The sequence below is a fragment of the Lutjanus erythropterus genome, chromosome 15 (assembly GCF_056507025.1).
Source record: "Lutjanus erythropterus isolate fLutEry1 chromosome 15, fLutEry1.hap2, whole genome shotgun sequence".
Classification (NCBI taxonomy): Eukaryota; Metazoa; Chordata; class Actinopteri; order Lutjaniformes; family Lutjanidae; genus Lutjanus; species Lutjanus erythropterus.
Window position 1 is genome coordinate 17,551,972 of NC_139331.1, and position 16,955 is coordinate 17,568,926.

The 16,955-nt window shown below is 39.3% G+C and overlaps 1 protein-coding gene across 1 annotated transcript; it reads left to right on the plus strand.

Annotated features, from left to right (window-relative positions):
- The first annotated feature begins 1,360 nt into the window (after positions 1-1,360).
- On the plus strand, positions 1,361-16,793 carry LOC146314263 (jun dimerization protein 2-like). The gene is made up of 5 exons (XM_084737725.1): positions 1,361-1,507; positions 3,255-3,307; positions 14,369-14,586; positions 15,430-15,534; positions 16,560-16,793. Exons 3-5 carry the CDS (start codon positions 14,392-14,394, stop codon positions 16,749-16,751), a joined length of 492 nt encoding a protein of 163 aa, XP_084593851.1. The 5' UTR covers positions 1,361-1,507; positions 3,255-3,307; positions 14,369-14,391; the 3' UTR covers positions 16,752-16,793.
- Positions 16,794-16,955: the final 162 nt, after the last annotated feature.

Here is a 16,955-nt window from a genome sequence, read left to right on the forward strand (position 1 = left end):
CATTACTTAGGCATCAAACTTCCTCCACTACCACCTGAAATAATAAGGCTTTAGCTCTCTGTGAATTTGTCTGAGAAAAGCGACACTGGGTGTCTCATTCGGTCTTATAGACACGTGTAATGGGCACACTGGGAATAAATCTGAATGCAAGGTACAGGATGAAAAACATGGGGAAATAAAAGCACTGAAAATTTGTCAGAAAGAGTTTTTCAGTTTTACTTTCTCTAGAGCAATCTGTCTTACCAGTTAACAGCCTATTACTAAACAGGAAATGATGACGCTTCTCTTTAATGGAAAATAACACCATAACATGTCATCACATAAACATTTGTGCCCTAAATCACTGATTTGGAACAACACAGTAGGTGTTAATGTTGTTTTGTTCACTTGTAGGCTGCCAGTTTAATGTCAGTTCTTGAAAGAGTTGTTTGATGTCAGGAACTGTTGTGGGCTAATGACAAACTCAATTCCTTGTCAGTGCCTAAATGGCTAATTGACTTATTTTTGGGTTTCAGAGTTAATAAAATTGTTAAAATCTTCTGAAAGTCATTAAGCACTGAACCACATCCATTCTCCTGTCTTTTAATGATCACAAACAGTCTGTTCTGAGGAATTTAAATGTTATCTAACTCTAATAAAGACAACAAATGATAGCATGGACAGGGGTCAAGACACCCTGAGAGACCACAAGATAAATCTGAGGGGTAGATAGGTATAGACTTGGCTTTGACCACCATTTCCAACTTGTCTATCTGTTATTATTTCAGGCGTCTGATTTTATGTGCCACAGACCTGAAATGTTTTAATCCCATTTCTGCCATGAACAGTATCCGACTTTGTAACTTTGTTTTGAAAAGTATGGCGAGGCAAAAAGAAAAAGGAAAAGATCACTGTCACATTATAATATGAAAGGTTTATTGGTGGTGGTGGTGTTGCGACAAAACGCTGAAATGCTATTATTATTATTATTATTATTATTACTGTATCATAGCTTAAAAACAATTTACCAATTGGACTGGTTTATTTTTGTATTTTATTGCTGGTGGTTCCTTTTCTCACCCCCACCTTTTGTCAAATCATAAAACACCTGCAGCTCAGACAGAATGTGTGTGTGTGTGTGTGTGTGTGTGTATGTGTGTGTGTGTGTGTGTGTGTGTGTTTGTAGCCATAACTTTATTTACTGACTCGTTTATGGCTCGGGGCGTGTGTTTTACTCATGTCTATCTCTTTATCTGTCCATCAGTTGAAACTTTCCTCTCCTCCTCCGGTCTGTGTATGTTGATTTTTGGTTGCTATGGGTGGAGCAAACAGCCCTCCTCTGACATTATTTTCATCCAATGCTTACGTACGGGGCAGCAGTTCCGCATTCCGGAGCACTCACACACCAGCACTACTTAAACGGGCTGATGCAACGACTCCAGCTAGTCCCAAAACCTACATCCGACACGTAACTCTCACACCTCCACCGGCACATTATTACCTACTGCGGATTTTGGACGCAGAAGAGGTAAGTCTATGATTGAACGGTCGAGCTTTGTTTCTATTGTTTCCTGCTGTAGCTGTTTATATGCGGACAGTAGCTAAATGTTAGTACACGTCTGACATATTTGCATTTTTTTTTTTTTTTTTTTTACACATTTTCTCACCACGTTGTAGAGACTTAACTCACTGAATTTTATTTTTTACATAAGTTTTTGTTTTGTATTTGGGTAATTTGATTTCAGTATATGAGAATATATATTAACATAAATGCTGACAAAAAAAAATCTGAGGATTAATAGTTGTAAAGTTTTCCGTGCTCTTACCGCAGAAGTTGTTGCTGCTGCCACAGCCTATTAGTGGTCGTGTGTAGAGAGAACCGTATTTGTGAAACTCTCGCGAGATGTATACCCCTTGTTTATACGTTGTGCACGCTGTGCAAATTAATTATGTTTTATAACGTGATCACGCTTTAGTTAACAATTGAGCAGGTTAATGGACAAAAACGTTTTGTTAGAGGTAGGGAAACATCAAGGTTTGGGTTAAAATGATCACTCTCGCGAGATCTTTCGCTGGACCGGAGTTCCCTTCCAAACACGATCCCTGTAATAAGTACATTGTTGTTTCAACTGTTGTAGCAACTGTCGCTTTACAGCTCGTTATTTACAGACACGTTTAGCTAAATTACACAGCAGGTTGTGTCAGACTGGAGATATTTTCATCCCGGGAGTCAGTGTTGCTAAACAGGAGAAGTGTCGGTTAGCCTGGTGAAGACAGTTATGTAACGTTATACACGCCACGCGCTGGGGGGGTTTCACAGTAACTGCTAGCTAAGCTAGTCTGCTGCGCCAAATTGCACGGAATCTGCAGAGTGTTTTACTTTTAAGATTGCAGAAATATGTGAATTAAATTTAATCGCTGATGCACAGTCATGCCATGTGTTTAAATCGTTGTTATATTATTATCGGCTTGCTTCTCAAGGTCTAACTTTTTAAACTACTTTCACTACTACCATTTGAAAGCCACACATTTGCATGCAGCTGCAAGATAGATATGCAAAGAACACCAGAACTGCAAAATGACTCTAAGATAACAGTGTTTATTTGGTAGTATGTATAAAGAAATAATAATGACTTGGAAACAATGCAAATAATTATTTTTGCTATCAGTTACCGTATTTATCAAATGGTGTATCACAGATTTCTAGTGCTCAAAGCGATGTCTTTAAATTCAAACTATTTCAGATTTAAATATATTCAATTTCTTTACACAAAACATGAAAACTAGAGGGGAAAAATGGAATGTTAAAAAACAGGAACCTTCAACACTTCATCGGTTATCAAAATTGTTTTTGGTTAATTTTCTGTTGACCAATAAGTAAACCAGTATTTTCAAGTGTCATAACTAGGGATGGGTGTTGCTAGGATTTATCAATACAGATATGATCAATACTCTTATTAATACTACTTGCCATAATCTGATGCAGAACATAAAGATATGACCTGAAAAGACTTAGCAGTTATTTTATTATTACTTTTTGCAGTATTCAGTAGCATTTTCATTAAATGTAGTAAAGTGAGCCTACACTTGAACATTTTGCCCTATTAACTGTTTATCTCACATTACATAAACAATGATAGCAGTATCATTTGTCCAGGAGCTTATCAGTATTTTGGTACTGACCAGTGCTGGTTTAATGCCGGTTCTTGATCTCTACTCTTAACAATACTAGTACTTTTTGTAATAGTAATAAATATCTTATTGCGTTTCTACAGCGTCCAAACACAGTTGCATCATTGACAGAAGACGACTGACAAGTATTCTCTGAGTAAGTATTGTACATTTAAAACATGTTTTAGATTGAATTAATCAGTGATGCTCTCTGGAGTATCACCCTCTGCCGCACTAAAAAAACTTGTCTTGGCAGAGCTGCTTCACCTTGAAACATAAGTGATGTAAATGAAGTGTGAAGTGTATTTGGCAGCATGTGAGTACAGCCAAGTATGTGTGCTCGGAGAGGCTCATATTAGTAATCTTTGCTTTGGCCCATCATAGTGCACATGCTCTGTATGTATGATACCTTTTCTGTACTGGATAAGGGAATCTGTGTTTGTTTGAGCACGTCCCACACGTGAATTTGCATACTAATCTAATATTACTCTCCCCTTGATCACCACCACAGCAATTCTTTGTTTTCCCTGTGCTGTTGTGATGAGTCGATAAATATCATCCTCTCGTCCACATCAGGGTCTTTGGAAAGATTCACACTTTACTGTGTGACAGTAACTCCATCTAGGCCAGAGGTAGCGTGAGTTATCTGCCCCCGTTGGCCTGAAGGTTAAAGGCCAATCATGGAATGGGAAATATGATGGATAAGGGTGGATCATGTGCATGTGGGCTTAAGTTCATAGGTTCAATGTTTTCCTATATGGTGAGTGTGTGTTCCTCAGCTGGTGCAGTGCTTGCTCGCTTAACTAAATGCCATGCAGGGGAAACTATTTGTGTGTTCTTTATATATGTGTTTCCTTTGTGTCTTTATCTGTGTTTGCGTGTGTCTAAGTGACGGAGCGTGTGTTGCAGAGGGTTTAAATGCCCCAGCGCCTGCCCGGGCACATCCGTAGGATGGTTTCTGCATAAATGGAACGCTGCAGTGGATTAATGGGGAAGGGCTGGCGAGCCGACAAGCAGTGCAGGGCCGACAGGGCTGAGAGGCTGGACGTGGGCGCACAGGGTTTATTTTAAGTAGAAATGCCTTCCAGTGCGTCTCCGGAGAGCTGGAATTGCCAAGCTGCACCCCAGTACACTGAATAGACAGCAGACGCATTGCAGGCGAGCGAGCCAACTATGCAACAGCTCAGCTCAATGATACTAATACTAATGCTGGGGGAGCAGCTATTCACTGCTGTACGTATCACATTATCAGTATCACATTGTAGTCCTCATAAGCCTTTCCACATGGTTTGTAAAAACAGTGTGTCAGGTTAGACTAGACGTGCTCTGTGGAAGCAAACACCCAAATGTCCAACGGTGTAATCGAGAGAAGAGACATTAAAGCCAGTATTTTTTTTTTTTTTTTTTTTTTTAGGAAAGAGCACAGTAAAAGCTCCTTTTTAAAAGTTATGATTTCCAGATTTCCTGAATTTCTTTTGGACTGGAAGCCACTTTCTGCCTATTCAGGCTTTGTGTGGGTGTTGGAAAACCTTGAAAACACTTGAATTTTAATGCAGTGTTTTTAATGTTTAAAAAGTGCTTTGATTTTGTTTAAAGTGCTTGACACTGGTTGAATTTGTAATTGCATTACTTTCATAATTAATCGCTACCTGACTGAATAGTTCGCTTTTTAGAGAAAGATAAGACAAAAAATAAAGCAGACATGGGCTCAGACAGGTTATATGGGATACTTGGTCTACTAACAGACAGACGACACATTTTTAAACAAGAAACATTGTAGTTTCCTTTAATTTGTTACCTTTCTGTAAAATTCTATAACAAAACATCATTTTGATTGTTTATTGCTCAGTAACTTCTTATTTAATGTGATGAAGATCTTAAATAATAATTTTGAGTATATGTATATAAATAAATGTAACACAGCTGTAAAGTGCTAGAAAATCTTGAAAATGCACCTTGAAAAATTCTTGAAAAGTGCTTGAATTTGACTTTAGAAAAGGTGTAGACACCCTGTCCATTTGCTCAAAAACCAGTCTTGTCACTAACTGTTGACCCAAACATTGACCTTAAGCCCACAGCCTTCGAGAGCAAGAAAAGGATTGAACATTTAGTGCAGTGCAGACACGGGCTTGTTTAATCAGAGCAAGCGTCTGCTTGACGTGGGGCCGATGAGGAAATATCAGAGGACAAAGTATGAAGCGGCATTAAAGTGACAACCACATGTTACACAATGATAGTGATTGCCTCAACAGATGGCATTAAATCTGATTTTCTGGACTTGGTTGGCCAACATCTCATTGTCAGGGATTGCACACACACAAGGTCCCTTGGATTTGTCATAGATGTGAACTCCATGCATTTAAAACGGCTTTTGTCTGCATTTTGTACTTTGATTCATTTAATCCATGTCTGAGCCAAGCCAAATCTCAGTGCCATGCAAAGTCTAATCCTGACTTACAATGTGGGGAAAAAGTAGTAACATTATAATAATTCAAGCAGGACCACCCAGATGCAGAATATAGATGTGTGACTGTTTGAATGGCACGAAGCAGGCCAAGCAGGAATCCAGCCAATGATCACATCGTAATGTTTGAATGAAGGCAGCCACAGTGCTCATGCCCCGTGCATATCTGCAGGTGCTTTGTGTTATGAATTGCCTGGAAAATTTCTCATTCTTTGGCTGAAGTGTACAATAAAGTGCGTTGGTTAAACTTCCTGCTCTCTTGTGTAATTTCATTGTCAAGAAAAGAGATAACCGCCACATGCACTGAACCCCGGCTTACTCACTGCTGAGACACACAAACGGTGATTGTGAGGGGAAATTAAGATTGCTCATTACTGCTGCAGCCGAGGGTCTCATCATAACTGACAATGTTGTGAGGTTAAATGTTCATAATTGCCTTGAATTGCTTTGGGAAGGTTTAGTCATCTTCAGAAGAGGAATTTTGAAAGGTTCCTACTATCTGTGGCAGCTGTTCAGCCCAAACGAGAAATGAAAGCTGAAATGAAAAGAGATCCTATTTTTTTTTTTTTCTGTTGTGATAATCACTCCCACTCCCACACACTATCACCACCGAGTTTAATGGCCAGAGATGACCGCAGCGTGATCAGAACAACAGCCATGATTAAGGCGTCTCTCCCCTACTCGTGTCTGTGTCTCGTCCCTCCAATGAAAATATAATGAGGGGTTAGAGGAATGTTGATACTGTATATTTGGACTGTCCTGTCCTCGAGGAAAGTCGGTGCCAAATTCCCTGGTTTCCTCAGAGGATTGCGAAAGGCTGTAACTCAACACACAGCCTGACTGAGTGCAGACGGTAATGATGATCACTGAGACCTTGGCCAGAGATCCAGAGAGCGTGCCTTGGCCTAGGCCTTTGTGCTCATTGTTCATTTTCACCGCTGATGTAGCATTAGAGCAGTAGAAGCTGTTTGCAAGAGTTTTGCAAGATGCTGGTGTGTGGGCTGTGCAAGGCCTTATTAGTCCAAAATTAGACTTGAATAAAGTGCACTGACATAGTGGGTTCAAATAGCACCTTGGAAAGAGCCAATGTCGTCCCTGTAATGCTATAATCCAGTGATTTGAAGTTGAGCTGTCTGGCAGCCAGAGGTGTGGGCTCAAGTCACATGACTTAGACTTGAGTCTGAAGTCACAAATTTGATGACTTTACACTGAAGTTTGCCAAATTGGGAAAAAAAAAAAGAACTGCAACTCCGCATGGACTTGAACACTAGTGATTCATGACTTCACTTGGACTTGAGGCTTTTGACTTGAAAATGCTGGATACCTTTCCCCAAGCCCAAAGAAGAGATGTTTATGATTGATCATTCATCGATTAATCGCCATTAATAATGTAACTAATTCTGTACCGTTTCTCTAGAGCTCACACATTTTCTCACTATTTGGTTTGGTCTGCCTTGTAATTTGACGCCATTTGTTGAGTAAGGACAGCTGGACAGGAGCAATTGTTTCAAACACGAACCGTATTGTTTGATTATTCTGTTCATTTTAAATTGTTTATACCTCATGAATTAATGTTCACATAACTGTGTCACTAGAAAGTAAGACAAACCCAGAAAAAGATGTGCATTTAGTGATTAATTGATTGATTGTTAATTTGTTCAACTATCAGTTAAGGAAAATGCATAAAATTTGCAACCCTAGTCCAAACATTATAAAGTATTCTATGTCCCACAAGTCAATTAATTTCCCTTGATTTTCTGAATCATCTAACTTTGATACTATCCATTCTCAGCAAGCCAACACTTAATTCCCCAGATCTACTTTGTCTGAATCAATCTGACAGCATCCAGTCAAGTTGCAGGAGAGAAATGTAGATTACTGAGCTCCAGTTGGAAAAGATGATAACAAAGATAATTTAATTCACACAAAAACTACGCAATGGTCGGCAGAACACAAATTGCAGTATGCAACATGTGCAGGCTGGAAATTACAGAGACCCAACAACTTCGAACTTTGTTCAGCATTGGAGGTTGCACAAAGAATGTTGTTAAAACGGCTCTTTATGACTTGTTTAGGACTTGAGACTCAACACTTGAGGACTTGGGACTTGTCAGTCTTGAGTTACGACTTAAACGTTAAGACCTGAGATGTAATTGTGACTTGCAAAATAATGACTTAGTCTGACCTCTGATGGCAGCCCAGAAGTGTAACTCTGTGTCCTGGGCAAAGACAAATTAGCAAGCAAATACTTTTGACTGTTTTCATTGCGCTGGTAGAAATTAACTGTTAGTGAGCTCCTTTTTAAAAAGCAATAGTATGTGAAGGTAATGAGTCGCCTTTGAAAAGCCCCTGTATCCCCCCTCCCATCCCTCTCCTTCAGCGTCTCTATAGGGGATGAGGATAATAGGGCCTCCAGTTGTGCTGCTGGCTATTGGTAAGGGTCTGAATTCCTCAGCACTGCTAATTGCTCTCAGGAATGACTCAGGAAATGGACACATTTGGTTGAGCTGAAGACAGATAGAGTATGTGAGCAAAGAAACCAGAGGATTGTAACTATATGGGCTATAGGACATGCTGACTGCCTGCACGTTCACATATAGGAACCCTCACACACACACACACTCCTCACACGCACCTCCAGCTATCTATGGCTCACATAGATTAGTTTTGGGCTGAAGCCAGAACCTGCATCGGGTACGGTCCTATATTTCATAACTAATACATGACATTTCCGCTCCCCGCCCTTGGCTTCAGCTCGTCTCCTCTCAGTTAGCCCTGAGAGGCAGCGGTGCTGGGCTGTGTAGGTGTCTTTGTTTGAGGCTAGTGTGGGCCTAAAAGCTGTGGCACTGGCTTTTCTGCTCGACTGCAAAAGCACAGTAACGGCGTTGCATCATCAAACGCTGACCACTAATCCTCGGCTGCAGGCTGCTGCTGACAGAAAGAAGAGAGAAAAATACCCCTCTTCTAAAAAATGTAAAATCACTTTGACTCATGCTTTTAGGGTGTAATTACAGCACTGCGAGACGCATCGGCAAACTTTCCCTGTGTTGTAAAGATGAGACTTCTGTAGGGTTTCATGTCTTGAGGCTTGTTGTATTTGCAAGGGGGATTTTAAGACACTTGTGTGGCAGGTTGAAAGAGACGGAGTAGATTAAAGATAAAACAGCCCTTAGTCAACTTAAAAGTCACGTTTAACTCCAAACGAGCCACGTCAAGAGTCTGTTATGTGTTTGAGTTTACAACAGTACAATAAATTGTCTGGAATGGTGTGTAACTCACTTTTATGTCTCATAATTGATAGACAGCTCGCTTCAGACATCATGTCACTGCTGGCAAAACCACCTCTGCGGGTTTTTGATTTGTGTGATCTGATGTCATGCAGACAAATATGAGATTTATGTGTGTTTATGTACTGAATTTGTACTTCTCTGTGCGTGTGTGGGGGGGGCATAGTCTGGCCTCAACTGCATGCTTCAACAAGCCTTAGCAAGGAATGGGGGCTTTCCTTGCAATATGTCTGACTGCAGCAGGGTTGCGTTACAGTGTATTTTACATGAGCCAGTCTAATAGACATAAAATATGATTATTCCTGAATTGACTTATTTTTTTAGAGTCAATTTCAACTGACAAATCGTGTGTGTCCAGGATGGAGCCTCATCTGAGTCTGTACACTGGTCCTGAGTGTCTGGCCAACTTGGATATTGGACTCCATTTTGGCTCTGAAAGCGATCTGCTCAGTCATTCCTAATGGGCGCTTCAGTTCCTGTGGCTGCTCTCTCAGCCCAGGGGTTAGTTTGGATTGCATCTTTTGAATTCCAGCACAGTTATTGGTCGGCAGTGAGCAATGTAAGAAAAAATGGCATACTCTTTAGTCAATGTGCCAGTGAATGTTAGGGGATTTCTGAATGGATTCAATAAAACATACACATGTGGAGAGTGAGACATTTCAAATTTGATGTGACATGGAATCTGAGACAGGCTAGCACCAACAAAGATTATAATTAGAGTTTAGCAAAACTAAACTCCAGATTTACAATCAAAAACCCCGTAATCTCTGATTAGTAAATCCAAGTTTATTGACGTAAACTAAAATTAAAGCTATAGTACGTAAAATTTCCACATTAACGTCTAATGATGTTAGAAATCTGTTATATACTTTATTGAGTTTTGAACTTATGCCAAATGTTTCCAACAATGTTCCAATGCAGAGAAATCTGTAACTTATTCAAGGTAATGGTGGGTTTCTTGCTAGCTGCTGTGCTATTTGCTATAACTTCCAGTAAAACATCAGATAAATCAGATTGAGGAATGAAGTTGTGCATGTGACTAAACATAACGTAAATAAAACTTTATTAATACAATTTATGGACATACTTGATTACTCAAATTTGAATAAATGAACAAATTAAAAATCAATTTGGGTGTTATCAGTACATAAGTTATGATAAGTATTTCTATAAGTATAAAAGAGTTGAACAAACTTTCAGCTGCTCTTTATTCTTTAAGAAAATGTTACATTGCTTGGTAGCTAGCTAAAAAGTTAGCCAACTAATGAAGGCTCAGCAAAGAAGCTCTGATTTCTCCTCCCATGAGGAAAAGTTGTTTGTCAAATTAACAGGACAATATGGCCGAATAATAGAAGATTAAAAGACAGACAGAAACACATTAAGGAAAAAAACTAACCTTACCTTAACTGGAGGAACTGGATCATTTTTGCTCAATCCATCTGAAAAAGCAGCTATTTTAAAAGTTAAACCTCCTCAAATGTAAGTTTAAAGTTAATACTGGACCACATTTTAAATTAGAGTTTAAAAGTTTTGGTTAAACAGAATTAAATTGAATGTAGGTTTAGAGTAAAATTAGGTTGAAAACTAAAAACTGAGGTTTAAAGAGAGGTTAAAGTTTAATATTTTTCAATTTTAAGATGGTTTTGAACTTTGGTGCAACAACATTTAAAAGTTAAAACATGATTTAATCTGGTTTAAAAATGTATCCTTGTTGGTGCAGCCCAACCTAACATTCAACTGTGTAATCTCAAAGGCGCTGATTCTGTAAGATTACTGGGTTCAAAAGTCACTGCATGCCAACAATTTGTACTATTGTATGGCTATTTTTTACTCTCATTCACTCCAGGATTAGCCACCATATGGTTCACCTTGTTCTTAGACAGCCTCTCTGCAGAAAGAGAAGGCCTTGGCACCTTCCATTCCTTCACCTCTCTTGGGACATTTGAGAGAGAGGGAATTTTGTCTGAGAGAGATTTTTACCAGGGCTGTCTTGTTCTTTTCCTCTCCAGCAAAAACAACAGGCTGCTGCCAAGTGCAGTGTAAATGGGAGTATACATACAGTGGGAGAGAGAGAGAGGGAGGGAGAGAAGGAGGGAGGAAGGGAGGGGAGCAGTCGGGATTTAAATAATAAAATGCCTCATTGGACACTGGCTCCACACACCAACTTGTCCTTGGAGCGAATAAATCACGCAGAGTGAAGGTGGTAAAGAACAGGTCAGGAGTAGTGCGGAGATTAACTGAGAGACTCGCAGTCGATGTACTGAAATACTTCATGTTTTAGGTCATTAATGCAGGAATTTTAGATGATTTTTATGCAGACTGCAGCTCTCACGATACCAGAATTTTAAACTTCTATACAATACTAGTACAAAAAAAGTGATACTTGATACCTCTTTCAATATGACAGAAGAAAGGAACAAAAAGCCCCAGCAGAAGTTCATTGCTAATGATTTTTTCACTTGCGCGGTTGGGTAGGTGGGTCAGAAATGTACTTACCCAAGCTCATTTTCTCCAGTGTGTCTGTACTAATTGTTGTATTCATTAGCTGTTGTCACATTACAAAAAAAGACTTAATTGTCATGTTTAGTTTGGGGCTGCAACGTCTATAAAATGTCAGAAAATAGTAAAAAACAACGTCCACCCCATTTTCTCAGAGTCGAAGAGGATGTCTTTAAATGTCGTTTTGTAAGTCCAGAATCCATAAATGTTCAGTTTAATATAATGAAGTGAAAAAAGCCAGAAGTCTCCACATTTGAGAGGCTGAAAACAGCATTTTCTGCCATTTGGGCATGAGGAATGACTTGAACAATTAATTGATTATCAAAATAGTTTAATAGTTTGGGTCTTTTTGAGTTGCTATATTTACTAGCCCCACGTGGCATTTAACACTTTCTTTCTTTTTTTCTTCAGTAATAACCTGCATACAGTGTCGATACAGAGAAAGTAACTGATACACGATAAAGACTGAACTGAACTGTGGTCTTGAATGAGCACCTTTATGATTTTTTTAATAGCTTTGGTAATTTTGATGTTATTATTAATAAATATTGTACTGTGTTAAACATTGTCATATTGAATCAATAGTTTTGACAACCTTAACGTAGACAAGACAGTGTAAAAAATATATTTGAAGCACTGTGTGAAAGCTATATCTTAGAGTGTAATTCGTTTAGCAGAGAACAACTCTATGGCACTTCAGATTTGATTTCCTCTTACTAAAAGTGAGCTGATTTGGTTTCCACCATGCTCGACAGTAAACTCCAGCCCAACTGTGAAAACACTTTAAAGACCAGCCCATAAGCAGGGTGGAGTACATTAGAATAGAGTTACATAACCTTGTTTTTTTTCATTACCTCCTCTATGGCTTTGTAATAGAGCGAGTCTTTCAGCCCTGCAGAAGAAAAGTGGCAAAGAAAGAAAAACTTGGTTTAACTTACAATGCAGTCGGCCTGTCAGCTCGTCACCCACCAGCAGAGTCAGCTGTTTCCGCAGCACCTCACAATACACGTCTTTGTTGGGTCCATATGAGAGGGGCTTTGTTCAATTCGTGCCCAACCTGGAGAGGTTCAGCTCCAGTCTGAATACTCTGGAGGCAATTGTGAACTAAGCTGCTAATGTAGAAGTCACACTGATATCATCAGGCTTTTTAAAACTCCTTGATGCTTTGGGTTTAGCTTTGGGTGATCTGAGCAAAGAGTTTGTCAGCACGCCAAAGTTATTGAAGTATCAGTTTATGTCATTCATGCAGCGATTCTGTCTTTATTTGGTATAACATTTCATCAGCAGTAAATATGAAATAGCAGCTGGATGTTTGCCTACCCATTCTTTATCTGACATTTTGTGTTTTAGGTATTAATTTTCCTACATGAATACTGACCAGTAAGAGAAACAATTTCTTGTCCGTCGTTTCTGTTTCTCACTCTGCCTCTCACTCCTGAGAGATTGCAGGGATGGGCAGGGTACATTCGGCTCATGTTACACTGTTCCCATCTGTAACATTTGTTTTTTATTTGGCCATCAGAAGTTTTCCAACTCTCGGTCTTACCGTAATTAGAGAGACGTCTTAATTCTCCAGCCACTTCCTTTAGGCCTGCACAAGTTCTCCTTTTTCTCCTCTCTGTCCCTCATTCCTCCCTGATTGCATTAAAAAGTGCTGTGGTCAACCCGCCGAAACTACCCCAAATTGTTGAAAGAGGGTGGCAGTGGAACACACGAGTGTTAGCCGCTCTGTTTTGACATGAGTGTTTTTGATATCCTTCGAATCGTCTCTAAGAAAACCAAATGAACATTCAAAATGAAAACCACTGGGTAAATTACGAGGAGCAGGCGTGTAGAAGATAGCCCTCAGTTTATGTGATCATACTGAAGGCTTCCCTTTGCATGTGAAACTACAGAGATGAGTGTCGAGCTGCTGACAGTGTGAAGTTTGTTTTTTCACTGGCTGCTGACTAAGAAGATAACACAGCTGTCAAAGCTGTCAACGTTTGAATGCATTCTTGGACATAGCAACCCGTATTTAGAAAGATGTTTGATGACAAGGACAGAAGACAGTCAATTAATCTTTTTGTGGATAGAATGCCAATCCTATAAGATCATAATCAAGATAAATCAGACTGTCAGATGGCTGCAATTTGATAATGGAAGAAGGGAATGAATGTATGGCTCATGTTACCAACAGAGAGTAAATCTTGACAAAAATCCCACCAGAATACAAAATGTTCAGCGCAAACTGCGCTCACATCGCATCATAAATTTTGACATGTTATTCAGTAGAGCTGCAACGTTAAGTTGATTAATCAATTAGTTGATTAAAACTAAAAAGTTTGCAAGTAATTTTCTTTCAGTTTTTTAAATTTGTTTGTTTTATTAATTCATTGTTTCAGTCATTTTGAAGCAAAAATGTCAAACACTTTTTTTGGCTTCTTTGTAATTTATGATAATAAATTTAAAGACATGGACTGTTGGATATTATGATGAGCATTTTTCACAATTTTTCAGCAATTTATAGATTAAAGGAATTTTGAAAAACTAAATTGTGCGGATTATTTTTACAATTAATCAATTATGTATGAAAATGATCAGCAATTGATTGATAGTGTAAATAATACCAAGTTAATATATATAATAATATCTAGTTTCAGTCCTAATACCAACAGTGAAAGTCTTTAAATTTCAAATTTCTATTCTTTCTTTTTTTGACATACGGAATCAAGATTCAGTTTTTATTAAGATTCAGTAGTTAACTGCTGTGGCAACCACAGTTGAGACATACTTTTTTTTGTTTGTTTTGTTTTAAACATTTTTGCAAAACAGAATTGGCTGTTATTTTAGGCTATACACAATAAAATCTAGATTATTTAAAAGATGTGTGCACACTTTGCTGTTCACTATGTGAGTTGAGTTTTCATTGTCAGGTCTGATTCTCTCCAGCTAATCCTCCCCTCTCCTCTTTTCTCTCTTTCTGTAGCGGCGGCGGTGGCCGGGTCGGACATGATGCCGGGACAGATACCTGACCCCTCGCTGGCGGCGGGCTCCCTGCCAAGCCTGGGCCCGCTGGCGGGCATCTCGGCCACCACACTCACTGATCAACTCAAGCTGGCTGACTTCCGTCAGCTGGGCACTATGCTGTCCCCACTGCACTTCCTGGGGAGGCTGGGGAAGAGGCCGCTCGCTATCAAGACAGAGGTGAGAAGGAAGAGAGGGGAAGGGAAAAGAGGAAACAGTGCAGCAGTAGGGCGTGTGAAAGATGTATGTCAAGTCAGAGAGAGAGTCAAAAAGTGCTCATTCAAGACCTCATTTCACTTCAGTTTGTATCGTTCTGCTTGATATTTAGTTTGCAGCAACAAAACCAGACACCTGGACTGTGTGCAGTTTCACATGAGAAAAGAAAAAAATATATATTTATCTATTATTATTATTATATACTATTTTGTGTGCCTTTTTAATTTGCTGTCAAAAGAGATATAGTTTTTATAAGTAACTAGTACTGTTATGAAGTTTAAAATTCTGGTATTATATATATATATATGAAAACGTTAGGTATAAACGGCAACAAGGCCAACAAGGCTGTTGTAGTCAGGATGTTTCAAAGCCCTCTATCGAGGCAGGTTTTATCATTTTCTAAAAAAAAAACCCAAAAGATGAATTTCAGTATCACTTGTTGGCCACAATGATAAATATTCAGAGTGATGGAAAGAATAAAAAACAGAGCTGTTTATAATGAATTTTATACTCTGGTGCTCAAGCAGCTTTAAACAGTGACATTAATTCCATGTAAATAAGTATACAGATATACTGTACACAGTACTGTGATAAAAATGATTATTTTATAATTATGGAATTTTGCCCCCTCTAGTGCTTACAACAAGAATTACTGTAGATGTTGCACAACAAAGTTTTATTTTAATTTTTGGTGATCACTATTGTTGTTTATAGCTTCATGTAATTTATAAAGGAATTATCAGATTTTTTAAAAATATGAAATTCAGTCTACCTGTTTTTCATATTAACGATACTTTCTGTTTGCAGATGGATGAAGATGAGGAAAGGAGGAAACGGAGACGAGAGAAAAACAAGGTAGCAGCAGCGCGATGCCGAAACAAAAAGAAGGAACGGACTGACTTCCTTCAAAGGGTGAGTTCATGACACAGCACTGCATACTGATGAAGCAGAAATAGAGCTGCTCGGGCTGGTGGCTGAGAATAACCTGACTTCAGTTAACCTGAACAACTGGTTCACGTTTGAGCCATTCAGCTCAAGTCACAGCTAACAGAGTCAGTGTTAATACAAGCCTCACTGCAACTGTAGAATGTATAGTCATGGATCTCATTTTTACAGATTTTTGAAGCATGGTTGTATGAAATACTAGTTCACTGTCGGTGTATTATGAACAGTAGATAGCAGTCACCAGCGAAATGTTTTGTAGCCACCTAAAAAAGACAAATAGCACTCTCTTCAAAGCAACGAAACTCCCTTGGCAAAAATGGTAATTTTACATCGCAGAAGACGAGAGTTGCTGGTCTACCGCTGCCTCAGTTGGTTAGATGTTTGTGTTATATTGTGAATTCAGTGAATCTGAACTAACCCTTAAAAAAACACCAAAGTCACACAATTACACAAACAAACTTACCGATCGAGGCAGTGGCAGACCAGCAACTCCCTTTTTCTGCTACATAAAATTATTGTTTTTCCTGAAGGAGTCTGGTTGCTTAGTGATATGTGGGTTATATAATGATGGTTTTTGCTGAAAAAGGCTGCCTGACGGCATGGAAAGAGCACTGAAATTTTCTAAATATAACATACTGTTTTTCCTTAAGGAGTCTGGTTGCTTAGCTATATTTTGCTTATATAACGATGGTTTGCTCCTGAAAAAAGCTGCCTGAAGACAGAGAAAAAGCATTAAAATATTCTAAATATAGCCTACACCTAAACTGATATTGATTTGTATAGGTGAGCCTACTTTTAGGTGCCTAAAATACATTTAGTCCTGCTGTTGGTCCAATCTGATGGTATGTCAACCTCCATCTACTGTATATAATACACTGGCTGTAGATAAGTACCTCATATAACCCCACTTCAAAAAACAGTCTGTTAAACAACTCTGAAGCGCTCTGAACGATTTATCCAGCAGTGTCTAATAATTCAACATCTGTGTCCAGGAATCGGAGCGTCTGGAGATGGTGAACTCCGAGCTGAAGGCCCAGATCGAGGAGCTCCGTCTGGAGAGGCAGCAGCTAATGGTGATGCTCAACCTCCACCGGCCCACCTGCATCGTGAGGACCGACAGCGTCAAAACGCCAGAGAGCGAGGCCAACCCCTTGCTGGAGCAGCTGTCCACCGACGCCAAGTGAAACCAGGAAAACAGGGACGCGGAGGAGTCCCTGACGCCCAGACTAGCCATTAAAATAAAAACATGACTGGCAATACATTTCTAAACAAGCACTTGAGCTCCAAGCCGGAGAGACTTTTGGAGACTCTTGCCCAAAGACCTGAGGTTGTACGGCTTCCTTAGTACTGCTACATGAGCTGGCTCTGTCCATTGGAAGACTGGAAAA

What these genes read in the sequence shown, in the direction of transcription:
- LOC146314263 (XM_084737725.1), top strand. Translation starts at nt 14,392, where the DNA reads ATGATGCCGGGACAGATACCTGACCCCTCGCTGGCGGCGGGCTCCCTG. An exon ending in CGCTCGCTATCAAGACAGAG is followed by an intron (nt 14,587 to 15,429) that starts GTGAGAAGGAAG and finishes TTCTGTTTGCAG; the next exon opens with ATGGATGAAGATGAGGAAAG. An exon ending in GGACTGACTTCCTTCAAAGG is followed by an intron (nt 15,535 to 16,559) that starts GTGAGTTCATGA and finishes ATCTGTGTCCAG; the next exon opens with GAATCGGAGCGTCTGGAGAT.